Source organism: Coregonus lavaretus (assembly GCF_964263955.1).
Source record: "Coregonus lavaretus genome assembly, chromosome: 37".
NCBI classification, from domain to species: Eukaryota; Metazoa; Chordata; class Actinopteri; order Salmoniformes; family Salmonidae; genus Coregonus; species Coregonus lavaretus.
Window position 1 is genome coordinate 25,615,080 of NC_140024.1, and position 21,581 is coordinate 25,636,660.

At 44.7% G+C, this 21,581-nt stretch overlaps 1 protein-coding gene across 1 annotated transcript in view; it reads left to right on the forward strand.

Annotated features, from left to right (window-relative positions):
- Window positions 1-17,322, forward strand: part of LOC311111623 (tumor necrosis factor alpha-induced protein 8-like protein 3) — a 32,642-nt gene extending 15,320 nt beyond the window's left edge. Inside the window, exon 2 of the mRNA XM_084154395.1 lies at window positions 14,744-17,322. Within this exon, the coding sequence (XP_084010521.1) occupies window positions 14,744-15,306 (563 nt within the window). The 3' untranslated portion in view covers window positions 15,307-17,322. The remainder of the gene's footprint in view (window positions 1-14,743) is intronic.
- The last annotated feature ends 4,259 nt before the right edge of the window (window positions 17,323-21,581 follow it).

The window sequence follows — 21,581 nt, forward strand, 5'->3', positions numbered from 1 at the left end:
TACAGTAGTAAAACTCATTACATCAGTTACAGTAGTAAAACTCATTACAGTATTTACAGTAGTAAAACTCCTTACAGAAGTTACAGTAGTAAAACTCATTACAGTATTTACAGTAGTAAAACTCATTACAGCAGTTACAGTAGTAAAACTCCTTACAGAAGTTACAGTAGTAAAACTCATTACATCGGTTACAGTAGTAAAACGCATTACAGCAGTTACAGTAGTAAAACTCATTACAGCAGTTACAGTAGTAAAACTCATTACAGCAGTTACAGTAGTAAAACTCATTACAGCAGTTACAGTAGTAAAACTCCATACAGCAGTTACAGTAGTAAAACTCATTACAGCAGTTTGGGTAGTAAAACTCATTACATCAGTTACAGTAGTAAAACTCCTTACAGCAGTTACAGTAGTAAAACTCCTGACAGCAGCTACAGTAGTAAAACTCCTGACAGCAGCTACAGTAGTAAAACTCCTTACATCAGTTACAGTAGTAAAAGTCCTTACATCAGTTACAGTAGTAAAACTCCTGACAGCAGCTACAGTAATAAAACTCCTTACAGCAGCTACAGTAATAAAACTCCTTACAGCAGCTACAGTAATAAAACTCCTTACATCAGTTACAGTAGTAAAAGTCCTCAGATGAACATAACACATAACACAGCATGTCCAGTTTCCTAGAGAAAAGGAGAGAAAGCACTACAGATTCTATTACATTATTAGTAATACTAGATATATATGTCATTCTCTGTAAAACTCACACGACAGGTGGCACAACATAGTCTTCAGTTAACTCTAGCCACCACTAGCTAAAGTTCAATGGGAGTGATATGGGAAAATGTTGCATTTTCAACATTTCAAGGCCAAATCAACTGAAATTAACTGATTAAGTAATTGACGTGACTTAAAGGTTAGCTAAAGTTTGCAGTGGCTGTTTAAAGAAAATCCAACTATGATTAACATTTTTCCTACTTTCAGGGTGTGGAACCATGTAACATCAAGTTGAACAATCCCAAACTTTCCCTTTAACATAACTAATCAGGGTTGGTAACACTCCAAATACTACCTGTGAATGAATCACACCAATGTTTTCCTTAACACTTGTAAATGCCGTCAGGGAAACTTTTGAAATTGTGAGACTTTGAGAAGGTATGTGGAGATTCGTAAACTTTTTCAAAAAGGTGGAACATTGTGGAAGGCCAGGATAGCTAGATGAGAGGAAATAGAGAGTTGTCAGTACTTTTGTGTTATTATAGCTTAGCGTTTCCATCTGAATCTATATTCAGCTGACATTTTCTTTATGTTGATAAGCCTTCTGTCTCCCATCTCTGAGAAAGGCCACTGACTGTCATGTGGATGACTGATAAGGCATCAGAGAAGGTGCCTTTACACTTATACAATATATGAAGTAAGATCTGTCTTTCTTCAACATCAGATTTTCTACTTTTCCCTTTACACTATCCTTCCATTAGCCGTGGACGTGGTGTGGCCAGAGCCACGTGTGTCTGCACTATAGAAATAGAATGGCGACGGAGAACCATTGGGAGATTCTCAATTGCATATTACTTGCGTCCTCTCTCTTCTCTCTCTGTGTGTGTGAGTGTGTGCGTGTGTGTGTCTGGCCACAATAAACAAGTGATATGTGAGGACGATCTTGATAAGCCTTGATAAACATGGTTCTGTTGTCCTCTGTGGTCCTCTGTAGCTCAGCTGGTAGAGCACGGCGCTTGTAACGCCAAGGTAGTGGGTTCGATCCCCGGGACCACCCATGCACAAAAATGTATGCACGCATGACTGTAAGTCGCTTTGGATAAAAGCGTCTGCTAAATGGCATATTATATTATTATTATTATATTATATTGTCACTGGTAACTCCAGACTCACATACAGACTAACACACACCTCTTAAAGGTAATGTTCCTGTGTTCGTGAAGAACGCATTAACGGTAAACGCTTCATATGTCGGCTATATCGGATATCACCTTTAAATAGCGCATAGCCGACAAAGCGCAATCTGATTGAATCCTGGAGTCAGTACACACACAATTCTCAAACGTGTTATGTGATATACAGATTCACTTATACAGTCCTCAAGCGTCCTAAAAAAAATCTGGTGCAGGGTGCAGTGCGCGTCAAAGTCCAGTACAAAGGTTAAACTACACGACTGATGATGTTGGTGGTCCAAGGTCAGGGTCCCAATCTGCTGGGAAGAGATTGGATGGCAGTGTTACAACTGGACTGGCGAGGGATGTTCAAAACAATCACCAAGGTCTCAGACAGCGAGTTGTCCAGCACACTAAACAGGCAGGTTTCTTTCCACTCAACCACACTTCTCCAACAAACTGAGACTCTATGTAAAATACAGAATTAGGGAGCAACAGGCAATGTAAAAAGATATACAGCTTGTCTTTGTGTTTATAAAGCTGAACGAGCAGCAGGACAGTTGTCCTTCACAGAGACGTTCCGAGCACCTTGGGGGGGTTTATATAGCGTAGCAGTAAACAACGCTAACTTCCTACAGGTGGTACTTTACCTGTGTTGTATTAGTGGTGTGTGCTGTCTACACTCATAATGTTTGGATGAAACACCATTGACAAGCTGTCAGCAGAGTAGAACTAGGTAAATATGGGTCTCAGACTTGGGTGTAGACATACACACCCAGCGGCATGCACACTCACACGCATGCATAGATGGCCACACACACACACATGCACACACACACACACACACACACACACACACACACACACACACACACACACACACACACACACACACACACACACACACACACACACACACACACAGTAAGGAGACTGTGCTGATACCCAGAGAGAGAGATGCTAGGTGACCTTCTCAACGTCAAGCTGCCACAAACTTGTATTCGATCTCTATGTTGATGCTCACTCTAAATGACACACACAGGTTGTATGTGTGTGTGTGTGTGTGTGTTTGCGTGTGCATGTGTGTGCACGTGCACGTGCACGTGTGCATGAGTGTCTGGCCACAATAACCCAGTGATAGGTGCGGACGACCTTGATAGGCCACTGATAAACATGGTTCTGTTGTCACTGGTAACTCCAAACAGTGTCAGCTACGTGTGTGTGTGTGTGTGAACAGCGTCAGTACTCTGTTGACACCAGATACCTGATACATCTGTCCGATGATGTGTGCGTAAGCAGAAACCAGGGTCTATGAATGTCCTACTGCAAAATATCATCATAAACACACGCACACATACACACACACACACACACACACACACACACACACACACACACACACACACACACACACACACACACACACACACACACACACACACACACACACACACACACACACACACACACAAGACAATAACTTAATAACCCAACTCCCAGACCCCTCCCTCAGGCACATAGACAGGTAGAGGCATAAACATGATGGTTACTTGGTTTTGCTGATGTAAAGGGACTGTCTGGGTGTACATATATACTGTATGGTAATAGCACCACTCAGTTTGCCAGTATACTGTGGAAAGCTTTGACTAAACCCATGTCTTTCATGTCTAACACATAGGAGTGGAACGGGCTAGGGATGGCCTACACACACATACACACACACACACACATACACACACACACACACACACACACACACACACACACACACACACACACACACACACACACACACACACACACACACACACACACACACACACACACACACAAATACACGTACATGCAAACAAACACACACACACACACACACCATAGTCTGCTAAATGACTTACGCTTAGCTGGCTCCCTCCACAACAAAGAGGTATGGGCTAGGGGCTGTTTTGGGACGGAGCTACAGGCTGTGTTATTTGTATTTATTGTAGATCCCCAGTGGTTCCTGCCAAGGCAGCAGATACTCTTCCTGGGGTCCATTAGTTCCTACCAAGGCAGCAGCTACTCTTCCTGGGGTCCATTAGTTCCTACCAAGGCAGTAGCTACTCTTCCTGGGGTCCATTAGTTCCTACCAAGGCAGCAGCTACTCTTCCTGGGGTCCATTAGTTCCTACCAAGGCAGTAGCTACTCTTCCTGGGGTCCATTAGTTCCTACCAAGGCAGCAGCTACTCTTCCTGGGGTCCATTAGTTCCTACCAAGGCAGTAGCTACTCTTCCTGGGGTCCATTAGTTCCTACCAAGGCAGTAGCTACTCTTCCTGGGGTCCATTAGTTCCTACCAAGGCAGCAGCTACTCTTCCTGGGGTCCATTAGTTCCTACCAAGGCAGCAGCTACTCTTCCGGGGGTCCATTAGTTCCTACCAAGGCAGCAGCTACTCTTCCTGGGGTCCATTAGTTCCTACCAAGGCAGTAGTTACTCTTCCTGGGGTCCATTAGTTCCTACCAAGGCAGCAGCTACTCTTCCTGGGGTCCATTAGTTCCTACCAAGGCAGTAGCTACTCTTCCTGGGGTCCATTAGTTCCTACCAAGGCAGCAGCTACTCTTCCTGGGGTCCATTAGTTCCTACCAAGGCAGCAGCTACTCTTCCTGGGGTCCATTAGTTCCTACCAAGGCAGCAGCTACTCTTCCTGGGGTCCATTAGTTCCTACCAAGGCAGCAGCTACTCTTCCTGGGGTCCATTAGTTCCTACCAAGGCAGTAGCTACTCTTCCTGGGGTCCATTAGTTCCTACCAAGGCAGCAGCTACTCTTCCTGGGGTCCATTAGTTCCTACCAAGGCAGCAGCTACTCTTCCTGGGGTCCATTAGTTCCTACCAAGGCAGCAGCTACTCTTCCTGGGGTCCATTAGTTCCTACCAAGGCAGCAGCTACTCTTCATGGGGTCCATTAGTTCCTACCAAGGCAGCAGTTACTCTTCCTGGGGTCCATTAGTTCCTACCAAGGCAGCAGCTACTCTTCCTGGGGTCCATTAGTTCCTACCAAGGCAGCAGCTACTCTTCCAGCAACATTAAGGCAGTTATCTACAATAAAAAATATTACATGACATTACATTTCATAACACTTTTCACAACACATTAAGCGTGTGCCCTCAGGCCACTACTCTACTACCACATATCTACAATACATAATCCATGTGTACGTGTGTATAGTGCGTATGTTATCATGTGTGTGTGTATGCGTGTGTCTGTGCCTGTGTGTGTGTCTCTTGACAGTCCCCGCTGTTCCATAAGGTGTATTTCTATCTGTTTTTTTAATCAGATTCTACTGCTTGCATCAGTTACCTGATGTGGAATAGAGTTCTATGTAGTCATGGCTCTATGTAGTACTGTGTGCCTCCCATAGTCTGTTCTGGACTTGGGGATTGTGAAGAAACCTCTGCTGACATGTCTTGTGGGGTATGCATTGGTGTCAATATTTCTTACAAAAACTAGTAGCAATGAAGTCAATCTCTCCTCTACTTTGAGCATGTTAGATCTTCGTGTACATTTAAGGGCCAGCCGTGCTGCCCTGTTCTGAGCCAATTATGATTTTCCTAAGTCCTTCTTTGTGGCATCTGACCACATGACTGAACAGTAGTCCAGGTGCGACAAAACTAGTGCCTGTAGGACCTGCCTTGTTGATAGTGTTGTTAAGAAGGCAGAGCAGCGCTTTATTATGGAAAGACTTCTCCCCATCTTAGCTACTGTTGCATCAACATGTTTTGACCATGACAGTTTACAATCCAGGGTTACTCCAAGCAGTTTAGTCACATTCATTACAAGATTTAGTTGAGGTTTATTGTTTAATTAATGATTTGTCCCAAATACAATGCTTCTAGTTTTTGAAATATTTAAGACTAGCTTACTTCTTGCCAGCCATTCTGAAACTGACTGCAGCTCTTTGTTAAGTGTTGAAGTAATTTCACTCGCTGTAGTAGCTGGCGTGTAAAGTGTTGAGTCATCTGCATACATACAGTGGGGAGAACAAGTATTTGATACACTGCCGATTTTGCAGGTTTTCCTACTTACAAAGCATGTAGAGGTCTGTAATTTTTTATCATAGGTACACTTCAACTGTGAGAGACGGAATCTAAAACAAAAATCCAAAAAATCACATTGTATGATTTGTAAGTAATTAATTTGCATTTTATTGCATGACATAAGTATTTGATCACCTACCAACCAGTAAGAATTCCGGCTCTCACAGACCTGTTAGCTTTTCTTTAAGAAGCCCTCCTGTTCTCCACTCATTACCTGTATTAACTGCACCTGTTTGAACTCGTTACCTGTATAAAAGACATCTGTCCACACACTCAATCAAACAGACTCCAACCTCTCCACAATGGCCAAGACCAGAGAGCTATGTAAGGACATCAGGGATAAAATTGTACACCTGCACAAGGCTGGGATGGGCTACAGGACAATAGGCAAGCAGCTTGGTGAGAAGGCAACAACTGTTGGTGCAATTATTAGAAAATGAAAGAAGTTCAAGATGATGGTCAATCACCCTCGGTATGGGGCTCCATGCAAGATCTCACCTCGTGGGGCATCAATGATCATGAGGAAGGTGAGGGATCAGCCCAGAACTACACGGCAGGACCTGGTCAATGACCTGAAGAGAGCTGGGACCACAGTCTCAAAGAAAACCATTAGTGACACACTACGCCGGTATGGATTAAAATCCTGCAGCGCACGCAAGGTCCCCCTGCTCAAGCCAGCGCATGTCCAGGCCCGTCTGAAGTTTGCCAATGACCATCTGGATGATCCAGAGGAGGAATGGGAGAAGGTCATGTGGTCTGATGAGACAAAAATAGAGCTTTTTGGTCTAAACTCCACTCGCCGTGTTTGGAGGAAGAAGAAGGATGAGTACAACCCCAAGAACACCATCCAAACCGAGAAGCATGGAGGTGGAAACATCATTCTTTAGGGATGCTTTTCTGCAAAGGGGACAGGACGACTGCACCGTATTGAGGGGAGGATGGATGGGGCCATGTATCGCGAGATCTTGGCCAACAACCTCCTTCCCTCAGTAAGAGCATTGAAGATGGGTCGTGGCTGGGTCTTCCAGCATGACAATGACCCGAAACACACAGCCAGGGCAACTAAGGAGTGGCTCCGTAAGAAGCATCTCAAGGTCCTGGAGTGGCCTAGCCAGTCTCCAGACCTGAACCCAATAGAAAATCTTTGGAGGGAGCTGAAAGTCCGTATTGCCCAGCGACAGCCCCAAAACCTGAAGGTCTGTATGGAGGAGTGGGCCAAAATCCCTGCTGCAGTGTGTGCAAACCTGGTCAAGACCTACAGGAAACGTATGATCTCTGTAATTGCAAACAAAGGTTTCTGTACCAAATATTAAGTTCTGCTTTTCTGATGTATCAAATACTTATGTCATGCAATAAAATGCAAATTAATGCATTAATGCATTAACAATGTGATTTTCTGGATTTTTGTTTTAGATTCCGTCTCTCACAGTTGAAGTGTACCTATGATAAAAATTACAGACCTCTACATGCTTTGTAAGTAGGAAAACCTGCAAAATCGGCAGTGTATCAAATACTTGTTCTCCCCACTGTAGACACACTTGCTTTACTCAAATTGAAAAAAGTAAGGGACCTAGACAGCTGCCCTAGGGAATTCCTGATTCTACCTGGATTATGTTGGAGAGGCTTCCATTAAATAACACCCTCTGTGTTCTGTTAGACAGGTAACTCTTTATACACAATTTAGCATGGGGTGTAAAGCCATAACACATACGTTTTTCCAGCAGTAGACTATGATCGATAATGTCAAAAGCTGTACTGAAGTCTTTTTTTTATTTTTATTTATTTCACCTTTATTTAACCAGGTAAACCAGTTGAGAACAAGTTCTCATTTACAACTGTGACCTGGCCAAGATAAAGCAAAAAAAAAAAAGGTGTTTCTAACAAAACAGCCCCCACAATTGTTTTATCATCAATGTCTCTCAGCCAATCATCAGTCATTTGTGTAAGTGCCGTGCATGTTGAATTTCCTTCCCTATAACTGTGCTGAAAGTCTGTTGTCAATTTGTTTAATGTAAAATAGCATTGTATCTGGTCAAACACCATTTTTTCCAAAAGGGACCTGGAGAAGGATGATCATGTTTCTGTTACTATTAATGGTGCATGACTGATTCTCACAGAAACATAGAACACACAAACACACACACACAGACAGTGCAGTCGTGAGTGTAATTAGTCCATCCCAGCCTGGGGGCTTTATTCAGTAACAGTCTAGTTTGTCTTAGCTGCTGTTTCTGATAACTCCATCCTATGATGACTTGGGAACCTTCCCAAAACAAACCTTACGTCCCATTCCACCGCCCGTTCCGGAGTCGGAGATCAGCATTCCGGGCCTGGCAGGGTTCCGGGGATGTGTGTTCTGATGTAACGCAGCAGAAGGTGTTGACTCAGCGTTCTGAAAACAGTGGTTGGAACAAAGACATATTGTCTCTGCTAGCCAGCTAACATAGCTATAGACAGGCTATCTAGTCTCTGCTAGCCAGCTAACATAGCTATAGACAGGCTATCTAGTCTCTGCTAGCCAGTTAACATAGCTAGAGACAGGCTATCTAGTCTCTGCTAGCCAGCTAACATAGCTATAGACAGGCTATCTAGTCTCTGCTAGCCAGTTAACATAGCTAGAGACAGGCTATCTAGTCTCTGCTAGCCAGCTAACGTAGCTATAGACAGGCTATCTAGACTCTGCTAGCCAGCTAACATAGCTAGAGACAGGCTATCTAGTCTCTGGCTAGACCTACTAACACAGCTATCATCTCCTCAATGCTGGTTGACAGTTCATGTACTAAACGTTGACATGGAACATTTAGTTGTCACATATAACATAAGATTAACACCTAATTTAGTTGGATGGATATACTTAGCTAGCTCTAATTCCAGGCCAAACTCTAGTGAATTATGACATATTTTGGCATATATCAAATGGTGAAATTATGGCATGGGGTGTCATTTTTTTTCATTGCAATTTCCTAACGGCCACTAGGGGCAACGCAAGCACTTACTAACATCTAGTAGGCTCGCGACGAGCTATGGGGTTGGGGATGGGGTTGGGGTTGGCGATGGTGTTGGGGATGTTGTTGGGGTTGTGGATGTTGTTGGGGTTGGGGATGTTGTTGGGGTTGGGGATGTTGTTGGGGTTGGGGATGTTGTTGGGGTTGGGGTTGGGGTTGGGGTTGGGGATGAGGACAGGCTTAAACCGTGAGCTACAGCACTGCTACGAGGATAGCATATTCAATATGCTAAACCTTAACCCTTTACCTTAACCAATCGTAGTTAATACCTAAACTTGGTTTTACTTTTGCGCATTTTGAGTGACAGCTATCATGTGTGTGTGTGTGTGTGTGTTAGTGTGTGTTTGTGTGTGTGCACTCTTGTACTAGAATCTCCGTACTTCAGTCAGCTGAACAATAGATTGAGAAAGAATGAACGAAAAAGTGAAAGAGAGGAGGAGAAAGAGGGAGGGAATAAAAGGAGAGAGTGGGGAAGAGAGTATAATGCCTGTTTTATAGCTGCTGTAACTACACACATCTTTCAAAACAAGCAGAGTGTAGATAGTAATCAGTGTCTGGTATGTCCAAGACAACTTTCCTCTTGAACAATAGAGTGTATCATATTGTATACTGTATATTGTCTGTGTCTGTGTGCCAAGGCTACAGTGTTACTTCAGGTCAGGAGAGGCATCTCTCTCTCTCTCTTTCCAGACAACCATATGATCAACAGATGGGGAGATGAGAGGTTTGCAGTTGTTGGATAAATGTCAAATATCGACCTGGGCTTGTGAGATCAAGTTGCTTATGAGAAGCACTAGAGAGGTGAGGACTCTGTGCCACCCTGCCTGCATTAGCTACAGGTCTGAGAGGACACACACACACACACACGTACAAACACACACACACAAACACACACACACACACACACACACACACACACCAATTCCCTGTTATACCCTCTTCACTTCTGTGCTAAAAGCTATCTCCCTCCTATTACCATCCTTTTCTTTCTCTCTCCCTCTCTTTCCTTCTCTCTCCCTCTCTTTCCTTCTCTCTCCCCCTTTCTCGCTCTCTCCCTCTCTCTCCCTCTCTTTCCTTCGCTCTCCCTCCCTCTCCTTCTCTCTCCCTCTCCTTCTCTCTCCCTCTCTCGCTCTCTGCCTCTCTCTCCCCCTTTCTCCCTCCCTCTCACACACTCTGTCACTTCTCTCACACCTCCTTTTGTCAGGTTCTCTCCTCTGCTCCTCTTTTATCTTTGGTGTGAAACATCAGAGTTCAAACGGCAACATAGCCTACCACAGTGTGGGTTCAATCAAACGACAACATAGCCTACCACAGTGTGGGTTCAATCAAACGGCAACATAGCCTACCACAGTGTGGGTTCACTGCTTTGGATTTGTGACGTTTGTCAAACTTGTAGTAGTGTTACAATTATATTTCTGTTGTTTTGAAATACGATTGTTTCAACAAGTTGTCTATCATGTTATGTTACTCTGAGGCTGCGTCCCAAATAGCAACCTATTCTCTATATAGTGCTCTACTTTTGACCAGAGCCCTATGGACCTATAGTGGAATATATAGGCAATAGGGTGGCATTTGAGATGCAGTCAGAGCCTCATAACAGACACATAACCCTCCAGAGGACTGGGGGAAATGAGAAGCACACTAGAACAAAGGATTGATTCAGAACTGCGGGATGTTAGTTACAGGGAAACGATGGCTGTGACAGATATAGATAGCAGTTATGTGTGTGTGCCTGCTTGCGTGTGTGTGCACTTTTGTGTGTGTTTACGATTCCAAAGAAAGGCTGTTGATGAAACAGACAATGTTCTATTCTAATAAAATAGAATATTAGCTGCGAGCTCCGGCTCCGAGGGAAACGTGCTTAATCCCAGTGACATGCACTCATTATTTATGCCTGAAGTTATTGCCTAACTTAACCAGCCGCGAGGCGCCGGCGACAGCAGCAGAGCAACACAGGATGTCCAAAACACATTGGACGTTTGGAGACACGTGGACAAATGTCGGAATCTGAAGTCAAATTGGTCAAACTGTGAGATCTTGTTGGAGAGAGAAAGAGAGCAGATATGGGGCTACTGCACAGGCCAGCAAAAGAGAAAGGAGGGGATATGTCAGGCTTATCTCTAAATCTCTCTCTGTCTCTCTCTGTTTCTCTCCGTCTTTCTCCGTCGCTCCGTCTCTCTCTGTCTCTCTCTGTCTCTCTCTGCCTCTCTCTGTCGCTCCGTCTCTCTCTGTCTCTCTCCGTCTCTCTCTGCCTCTCTCCGTCTCTCTCAGTCTCTCTCCGTCTCTCTCTCCCCTCCCCCAGGCTAAATTCCTACTCAGGGAAACTAGAAAAAAGCCAAGAAGAAAAAAAGCATTTTCATTTCTCTCATCTTTTATCATAATGGTTGATATGTGGTGTGTAATTTGGTGCTGGGTGGGATCAAAATAAAACCCATTGCGTGTGTGTGTGTGTGTGTGTGTGTGTGTGTGTGTGTGTGTGTGTGTGTGTGTGTGTGTGTGTGTGTGTGTGTGTGTGTGTGTGTGTGTGTGTGTGTGTGTGTGTGTGTGCGAGTGTGTGCGTGCCTGACATGCACACAAACTCAAACACATGCTATATATTAGCCTGCTGGCATTTCTCTGAAGGGAAGTCTGTTTCTAGTCTTCCTCTTCATTACAAGCCAGCTATAGCTTCTGTTCTTCATACATGTGACACATGTGATTTAGTAATTTATGTATTTATTCATGTATTTATGTATTAATTTATTCATTCATTCATTTATCTATCTATATATGTATTATTGTTCATTCTTTCTTTCATTCATTCATTCATTTGTTCAGTCACAGGGTCATTATCCCCCTCAGTCTACCAGTCAGTCATTATCCTCCTCAGTCTACCAGTCAGTCACTATCCTCCTCAGTCTACCAATCAGTCACTATCCTCCTCAGTCTACCAATCAGTCATTGTCTCCCTCAGTCTACCAGTCAGTCATTGTCCCCCTCAGTCTATCAGTCAGTCACTATCCTCCTCAGTCTACCAGTCAGTCATTGTCTCCCTCAGTCTATCAGTCAGTCATTGTCCCCCTCAGTCTACCAGTCAATCACTATCCCTCAGTCTACCAGTCAGTCAGACCACTGTAGTTTTACTGTAGTATGAAGGAGTGGAATGATTATGTAACATAAGTGTTGTTTGACTGGAGAGAAAATAGCCAGAGAGGCTTTATGTTTTTTTTTTATGTTAGAGAATGTAAGAGGTAAATGACGCCAAGCTATCACGACTATCGCACTGTGTGTGTGTGTGTGTGTGTGTGTGTGTGTGTGTCGGCCATTTCACTGCAAGTGAAGGAAAGGAAAATTCCTCTTTCAGATGGTTTGGTTTTCCAGATAATTTACTGTACCTACTTAATTTAACCGTTACTGATCCAGGTACTGATCCTCTCTAGACTTCCCCTTTAATGCTACTAATATAATTGCTGCTTGTCTGACAAGCACAGTTAACTGTAGACAGTGGCGGCTCCTGAAAAAATTCTCAGGGGGGGCAATTTTTCTGATGATTTAGGTGACCTACACACATTTTAAAAAAGATATGTCCAGCAACAACATGAAGACAGGGGCAGCATATAAGTCAATACCAGAAGCATTTATTGACTGATCTCAAAAGTGTTGGCTTACCAGGGTTGGTGGAGCCCTCAGTTTCATCTTTGCCTCGCAAAGCTAACTCAAACACTCCGCAAAACTTCACACACTGGATTAGCCGGCTGAGGATGTGGCGGTTCTTGCTAATGTCGTAGTAAATATATTTGTTATAGTGAATATGGAATATGATATGTTGAGTAAAATGTTGTGCTAAGATCTATTTAGGTCAGGAGCTGGTTATAAGTTCTGTTCCTATCCAATAACAATGGACAAAAGGGTCCTATCTTGTCAGCCTTGTCAGCAGGTGGCCAAGGACAACACCCACGCCATAGGCCTCTCAGTTCTTCCAACTCACGAGTTCTTGCTCTGAGGACACACACACACACACAAACACACACACACACACATCATCACTGTTAAACACACACACACACACACACACACACACACACACACACACACACACACACACACATCATCACTGTTAAACACACACACACACACACACACACACACAAAATCCCCTCTCTTAGGCTGAACATTTGAAGACAGAGAACCCGACTCAGAGCCAATGCAACAGTGACACTAGCCTGGAGGTGACCTCGCCCAACTCATCAGGACCAATCAGAAGATCAGAACTACTAGATTCAACCTACTTCATTTATTGCATAAAATGTCTGCACACAATGAAACATTGTCTTCAGATAACGAACGGGTCCGTGCACGCGATTCCAGATATCTTTACCTCTGAATAAACTGCCTTTATTATACCATATCCACCCTGTCCAAAGTCTCTACTTGGTCTCAGTTCTCCAGTAAACTTGTGATTATCAACACTAACCTCATCGTTGTGGCGGCGGACAGCTAGCCTGTATCCCTCATCCAGTTGAGTGGCAATGTTCACTCCCCAAAGCAGACCATCTCAAACAGCTATCCATGTGGGTCTTTGACAGCTCATGTTTCTTAATCTTTCCTGAAAGATGGTGCATGTCCATTACACACCAGTCGCTGTCCAAGCGGTGCTGTCTGCCGTGCCGCCTTCAGGGTGAAAGAGTAAGCAGGGGGTAGCAGAAGACTGCATTAGCTACATCGCAGCCTGCTAGCCAGGTTTTTCGTTCGTACTAATTTTTGGAAAATCCTCGGGTGTAGGACTTTCCGCCTTTAGTAGAAACCTGTTGAATTATTAAATTTGGTCTGGGAGGTCCTAATTGTTTCGTTGCCAATTTATCTTGATTTGTTCGCCGACAAAAAGTAACTTATTTCAAAGAGACAATCGAGTTGCACTGAACGCTATAGCAATCTTACCAGTAGTACGTGAATTGATTGACGCTGCTACCCGCTCTTTTCTTAGTTACGTTCATGGTTACGTTACGTATGACGAAAGCGCGTAAGTGCAAGCCCTCAGAAACCCATAGAGATTGTATTGAAAGCTCTGATATTTGAAAAAAATAGATTTTACATGGGAGTCTATGACAGACTTCTGGGCGATTTTCAACCTGACTGAAATCGCCCCAAAAGGGGGGGGGGCCATTTGAAGCACGACTTTAGCCTGATTGGACATTTAGTGGCAGATCAGACCAGACGTCTAGATTACAACACTGATAACTACTGTTGCCGTGATATAATTGATTAGAAAAAAAATCCCTTCCTTTTCCCGTTTGGCAGTGCGTTGCCCATATCGCCCTATTGAACACACCGCCCCTGACTGTAGACCTATATGATAAAGTATTATGAGTTTGACTCCTGTACTCTGAGTTTACAGTATGTGTTCACTGTAAGTGCCTGACTATGACTTTAAAAGGAGGGTTAGTATAAAGCATCTCTTCTTCTCTGTGTGTTTGGTCCTGATATGTCCTTCTCTTTGACAAGAACTTTAAACAGAGAGACAGAGATGAATGTGTGTTTGACTGGGTGGGCTATGGAGCTAAACACTAACTCTCTCTCTCCTTCATCTCCACCTCTCCACCTCTCTCTCCCTCTCTCCCATTACTCCCCCAATCTCCCCCTTCCCCCTCTCTCCTCCTCCTTCCTCTTACCTCACCCTCCTCCATCCCCCCTCTCCCCACCTCTCTCCCCCCTACTTCACTCTCTCCCCCACCCCTCTTTTGCCCCACCCTCCTCTCCTCCCCATCTCCCTCTCTCTCCGCTCCTTCTCCACCCTCTCTCCCCCCTCCAGGCCAGGAGAGTTTCAACTCCCGCTCCCTGGCCCTCCAGGCGCAGAAGAAGATCCTATCCAAGATGGCGACCATGGTGGTGGCCAACCTCCTGACGGACGACGTCAGCAGTGAGATCCTGGACGAGCTGTACAAGGCAAGCCGGGAGTTCACCAAGAGCAAGAAGGAGGCCCACAAGATCGTCAAAGACGTCATCAAGATCGCCCTGAAGATCGGCATCCTGTACCGCAACCACCAGTTCAGCCCAGACGAACTGGACACGGTCGAACGCTTCAAGAAGAAGATGAACCAGGCGGCCATGACGGCGGTCAGCTTCTACGAGGTGGACTACACGTTCGACCACCGCATTCTGTCAGAGTTGCTGCTGGAATGCCGGGACCTTCTGCATGCGCTGGTGGAGCAGCACCTGACCCCGCGGTCGCACACTCGCATCGACCACGTGTTCAACCACTTCGCCCACGGGGAGTTCCTGGCCGAGCTGTACGGAGACGGAGAGGAGTACAGACTGTACCTGAGGAAGATCTGCAACGGGATCAACAAACTGCTGGATGAGGGAACACTTTAACCTCTGACCCCTGATCTCTCACCTCTCATCTTTGACCTGACATTTGACCCTGCTCCTCCCTTCCTATTACTCAATCTCCATGGTTGCGCCTCAATAATCCCCCCTTTCTCCCGAAGTGTGCACTTGTTCACTTCCCTTCATGGATTTGAAAGGAAATGATTGGTATATGGAACCTCCTTGTAGCCCACACCTACACTAATCCAATGCTTTTACATTTGTGGGGAGTAGTGAACGAGTGCACACTTCAGGAAGAAGGACAGGTTATTGGGACACACCCCTTCTCTTCCTCCGGTCTGCTTTTCTTCCTCCTCTCATTCCTTCTCTTCTTTTAAATCCGCTCCTGATCTGATCTGTTCAACCTTTAACCTTATTTTTCTCTCCTGCTCTCCCACTTCCTCCTCTCTTTTCTCTCCTCCCCTGATCTCTCTTTTATTCTCTTGAGCTTCCTGGACAGGGATGTGCTTTAATCTTCCTCTCCTTGTTTCCTTCCTTATTCTCCTGCTCCCCTTCTTTCCTCTCCTTTCTTGTCTGCCTCCTTTTTTCTATCCAGTTGCCATGACGTTGATGAACTGTATGTAGAATTCTATGATATTGACCTGGTGTCACAGCTCTGTTCTGTAAGGTGTTTTCTCTACATCCTTCTCCCTCTCCCTCTCCCTCACCGTCCCCAAAGTTGGTAAGAGTGTGGCGCTAGCAAATCCAAGGTAACTGGTTCACTTCTCACAAGGATCATACACACATATTAAAAACATACTGTATTCACTCATTGACACTGTTCTATTTGTGGCTTTGCATAAAAGCGTCTGCTAAGTGACAGATATTATATCCTAATAAAGTCTAGGAAGTTACAACAGGGAGTGTGAAAGTGGGCGGGTGGATCACCAGCGTAGCGTCTGATAGGCTATGACTGCGACTGGTCATTCACATAGCAAAGTAGCCTACATAAAGCAACAAGACCCATGAGAGACCAGCGAATCAGAAGAGTTTTTCCCCTCTTTGGCATTCAAGAACTCAATAATCTGTGGTGATTATGTGATAGTAACATTTGACATACTTTATTGCGTGGTGTACGTACTTATAGCTTTACTGCTCTGAATCAAGTCCAAAAAGAATGACGATGTTTTGTAAATACACTGTTGGTTCTTTCTCCTTTCATTATTACTGTGTGTGTGTGGGTGTCATGATGTCTTATATCAGGACCTGGAGTTTTTCTAGACCACGTGACCTTCATTACCAGGAAAAATTCCTGACCCTATAGTTCTGTATGCTGTATGCATCATTAACCAATCACAGCCAACCGTCACCATTTCCTGCCAAATATGTAAATGACTAAGGCTGGGATTCAATCCTTTCACGCACTATAACAATCTTTAAAAAATGGAGGCCCACAAGATGTTTACCATGAATACGATCTCCGTGAATGTCGGGGCAAATGCCTTTAAAAGCTGCATTGCTGGTTGTATAGTGACCTGCGGTGTAGCACGCCACGGATTGAATCCAGGCCTAAATTAGTCTTACAGCTCTGACTGTTAAGGCCTTGATGATAACTCTGTCCCTTTGGTGCTCTCTGCCTTCTCTCTGTAGAGCAGTGTTGTGTGTGTGTGTGTGTGTGTGTGTGTGTACATGTTTTACTATACTTGTGGGTACAAGAATAGTAAACCAACTAAAATTCAGGGAAGTGAGGAAATGCTGCCGGTCCTCACTTACAATAAAGGCTTTTTAGGTTTAGGGATTAGGTTAAGGGTTAGGTTTAGAATTAGAATTAGGGTTACGGTGAAGGTTAGGAGTTAGGGTTAGGTTTAGGGTTAGGGAAAATAGGATTATGAATGGGAATCAATTGTTGGTCCCCGAAAAGTCCTCACAAGTATAGTAAGACATACATTATCTGTGTGTCTGTCTGTGTGTGTGTGTGTGTGTGTGTGTGTGCGTGTGCGCGCGCATCATGTGTCTGTGTCTGTATCCTCTTTGCTAGGGTGTAACACGTCTATCTTTTATTAAAGATTCCTTATAAATCGGTGCTTGAGGTTTGATGCTTTGTTCAGTTGCACTTTATGACCTGTTATGTACCTCTCATCCTCTCATCCTCTCCTCCTCTCCACGCCTTTCCCATCTTCTTCCATCCTCTTATCCCTCTTCTACCCTCCTCCTCCTTCTCCTCCTCCTCCTCCTACAGTGTTTCAGTTCTCTGTCATAAATACACACAGTCTGTTACATAGAACAGACAGACCACCCACCTGTAGGTATATATATGCAGGTACGCGCACATACACGCACACAGACACAAGTCCACACACACACACACACACACTAGATCACTATACAGACACAAATCGTATTTGAAGCAGGGGAACCAAAGGCTAAAGCTCTATAATTGTTTATAACATCTTTATATTATTGGTATGACAGTGTTATGACAGTGTTATGTAGTCCTTATGACAAGAGGGTTCAATTTAAGTTACTATCACTCTCTTCTCTTTCCATTCACACCTCTCTTCACAGACTGGCCTCTGTCTCAGTGACCTCATGAGGAGCCCATGCTCAGATCGGCCCAAATGGCAGCCTATTCCTTATCTACAGAACAACCATCTTTGACAAGAGCCCAATATCTGAGGAGACCTGTGACCTCTAGTGGCAGAAAAGTGGAACAACATCCTAACTGGCTCCACAGATACTTGTACCACATCCCAAATTGCACCCTATTGCCTATATAGTGTACTACTTTTGACCAGGGCACTGTGTAGGGAATAGGGTGCCATTTGTACTATAGAGTGATATACTCTATTGCTTTATAGCTGCTGTGTTTAAATGTTCTGTGGATCTCTGTGTTGAGGGTCAAATATAAGAGCATCTTTCACCTTGTTGCTGATACTTATTCAATCCTTTCTACAGAGCTATAGGTTGGGGCCAGGACATCAGACGAGTAATGTAAAAGACGCTGAGGAACTGACACTCAGTATCTTACCACAAACACCCCCCCACACACACCCCCAACCCCCCAATGATGAAGCTGATTCAAGTTAATGAGTTCTCTTTAATATGATTCATGTATCATCAAGTGCTTTGAGAGGCTGGTTATGACACACATCAACTCCATCATCCCAGCCACCCTAGACCCACTCCAATTTGCATACCGCCCCAACAGATCCATACACGACGCAATCTCAATTGCGCTCCACACTGCCCTCACCCAGCTAGATAAGAGGAATACCTATGTGAGAATGCTGTTCATTGACTACAGCTCAGCGTTCAACACCATTGTCCCCTTCAAGCTCGTCACCAAGCTTAGGACCCTGGGACTGAACACCTCCCTCTGCAACTGGATCCTGGACTTCCTGACGGGCTGACCCCAGGCGGTGAGGGTAGGCAACATCACCTCCGCCACGCTGACACTCAACACAGGGGCCCCTCAGGGGTGTGTGCTTAGTCCCTTCCTGTACTCCCTGTTCACCCTCGACTGCGTGGCCACGCACGACTCCAACACCATCATTAAGTTTGCTGACGACACGATGATGGTAGGCCTGATCACCGGCGATGATGAGACAGCCTACAGGGAGGAGGTCAGTGGCCTGGCAGTGTGGGGTCGGAACAACAACCACTCCCTCAACATCAGTAAGACCAGAGAGCTGATCGTGGACTACAGGAAACGGGGGCTAGCATGCCCCCATCCACATTGACGGGTCTGCAGTGGAGCGGGTCTCGAGCTTCAAGTTCCTCAGTGTCCAAATCACGAAGAACTTAAAATGGTCCACATGCACACAGCCATGAAGAAGGCGCGACAGCGCCTCTTCCCCCTCAGGAGGTCTAAAAGGTTTGTCATGGGCCCTCAAATCCTCAAAACGTTATACAGCTGTACCATTGAGAGCATCTTGACTGGCTGCATCATTGCTTGGTATGGCAATAGCACCGCCCTCGATCGCATGGCGCTACAGAGGGTGGTGCGGACAGCCCAGTACATCACTGGGGCTGAACTCCCTGCCATCCAGGACCTCTATATCAGGAGGTGTGAAAGGAAGACCCAGAAAGTCGTTAAAGACTCCAACCTCCCAAGCCATAGACTGTTCTCGCTTTCCTTCCGCATGGCAAGCGCTACTGGTCCATCAAGTCTGACACCAACAGGCTCCTGAACAGCTTCTATCCCCATGACATAAGACTGCTAAATAGCTAACTAAATAGCTAACTAAATAGCTAACTAAATAGCTACACAGACTATCTGAGTTGACCTTTATATTTTATTCTTATTTTTGCACTGTCTCTATGCACACTGGGCCTTAAATAAACTAAAGTAAAAAATAAAAATAAAAAGTAATACAATAAAATAACAATAACGAGGCTATATACTTGGGGTACCAGTACAAAGTCAATGTGCGGGGGTACAGGTTAGTGGAGGCAATTAGTACATGTAGGTAGGGATAAAGTGACTATGCATAGATAATAAAGAGCGAGTAGCAGCAGTGTAAAAACAACGTAAATAGTCCGGGTGGCCATTTTATTAAATGTTCAGCAGTCTTATGGCTTGGGGGTAGAAGCTGTTAATGAGCCTTTTGGACCAGCATATACACTGCTGCTACTCTGTTTATCATATATCCTGATGCCTAGTCACCTTACCCCTATATATATCTACTTCTATCACTCCAGTATCCCTGCACGTTGTAAATATGGTATTGGAACTGACCCTGTATATAGTATGCTTACTTACTTTATCATGTTTTTCTTATTTTTATATATTGTGTGTTTTTGTTCTACATTGTTATTGATTACTGCATTGTTGGGGTTAGCTCTTGCAAGAAAGGCATTTCACTGTACTTGTGCATGTGACATTAAAACTGGAAAACTGGAAAACTTGTTCAGAATGGGTCAACACAATAGGCTTACATACTGTATAATAAGGTTACATGAAGACAACATGGAAACCATAGGATGACATTCAGCAGAAATTATACAAGGTGAATTTCCTCTCTGTTAGTATACTATATACATATAACCATAGTGATAAACACATAACAATTCATTCAAACTGTGAGCAACACACACACATGCACACACACACACACACACCCACACGTATGCTCGCACAAGCAGGCATACAGCCACACACACACCAACGATTTAGCTCGTCTGTATATGTGTGTGTGTGTTTGCAGACAACACAACAGTAGTAGGCCTGATTACCAACAATGACGAGACAGCCTACAGGGAGGAGGTGAGGGCCCTGGGAGGGTGGTGCCAGGAAAATAACCTCTCACTCAATATCAACAAAACAAAGGAGCTGATTGTGGACTTCAGGAAAAAGCAAAGGGAGTACCCCCCTATCCACATCGACTGGACCGCAGTGGAGCAGGTGGAAAGCTTCACGTTCCTCGGTGTACACATCACTGACGATCTGAAATGGTCCCTTCACACAGACAGTGTGGTGAAGAAGAAGCAACAGTGCCTCCCCAACCTCAGGAGGCTGAAGGAATTTGGCTTGGCATCTAAAACCCTCACAAACTTCTACAGATGCACAATTGAGAGCGTCCTGTCGGGCTGTATCACCGGCTGGTACGGCAAATGCACCACCCGCAACCGCAGGGCTCTCCAGAGGGTGGTGCGGTCTGCCCCACGCATCACCGGGGCCAAACTACCTGCCCTCCAGGACACCTACAGCACCCAATGTCACAGGAAGGCCAAAAAGATCATCAAGGACAACAACCACCCGAGCCATTGCCTTCTCACCCCGCTATCATCGAGAAGGCAAGGTCAGTACAGCTGCATCAAAGCTGGGACCAAGAGATTGAAAAACAGCTTCTATCTCAAGGCCATCAGACTGTTAAATAGCCATCACTGGGCGGCTTCCATCCGGTTACGTAATCCTGCACCTTAGAGGCTGCTGCCCTATATACACAGGCTTGAAATCACAGGCCACTTTAATAAAGGAACACTATTCACTTTAATAATGTTTACATATTTTTGCTTTACTCATCTCATATGTATATACTGTATTCTATTGTACTGTATTTTAGTCAGTGCCACTCCGACATTGCTCGTCCTAGTATTTATATATTCCTTAATTCCATTATTTTACTTTTAGGTTTGTGTGTATTGTGGGTATTGTGAATTGTTAGATATTACTGCACTGTTGGAGCTAGAAACACAAGCATTTCGTTACACCCGCAATAACATCTGCTAAACATGTGTATGTGACCAATAAAATGTGATTTTATTTGATTTGAAGGGTCTAATGCTGCGTTTGTGGGACGGGAGGAAAGTGTTTGGGCTGGAGGAGGGATAACGTGTGT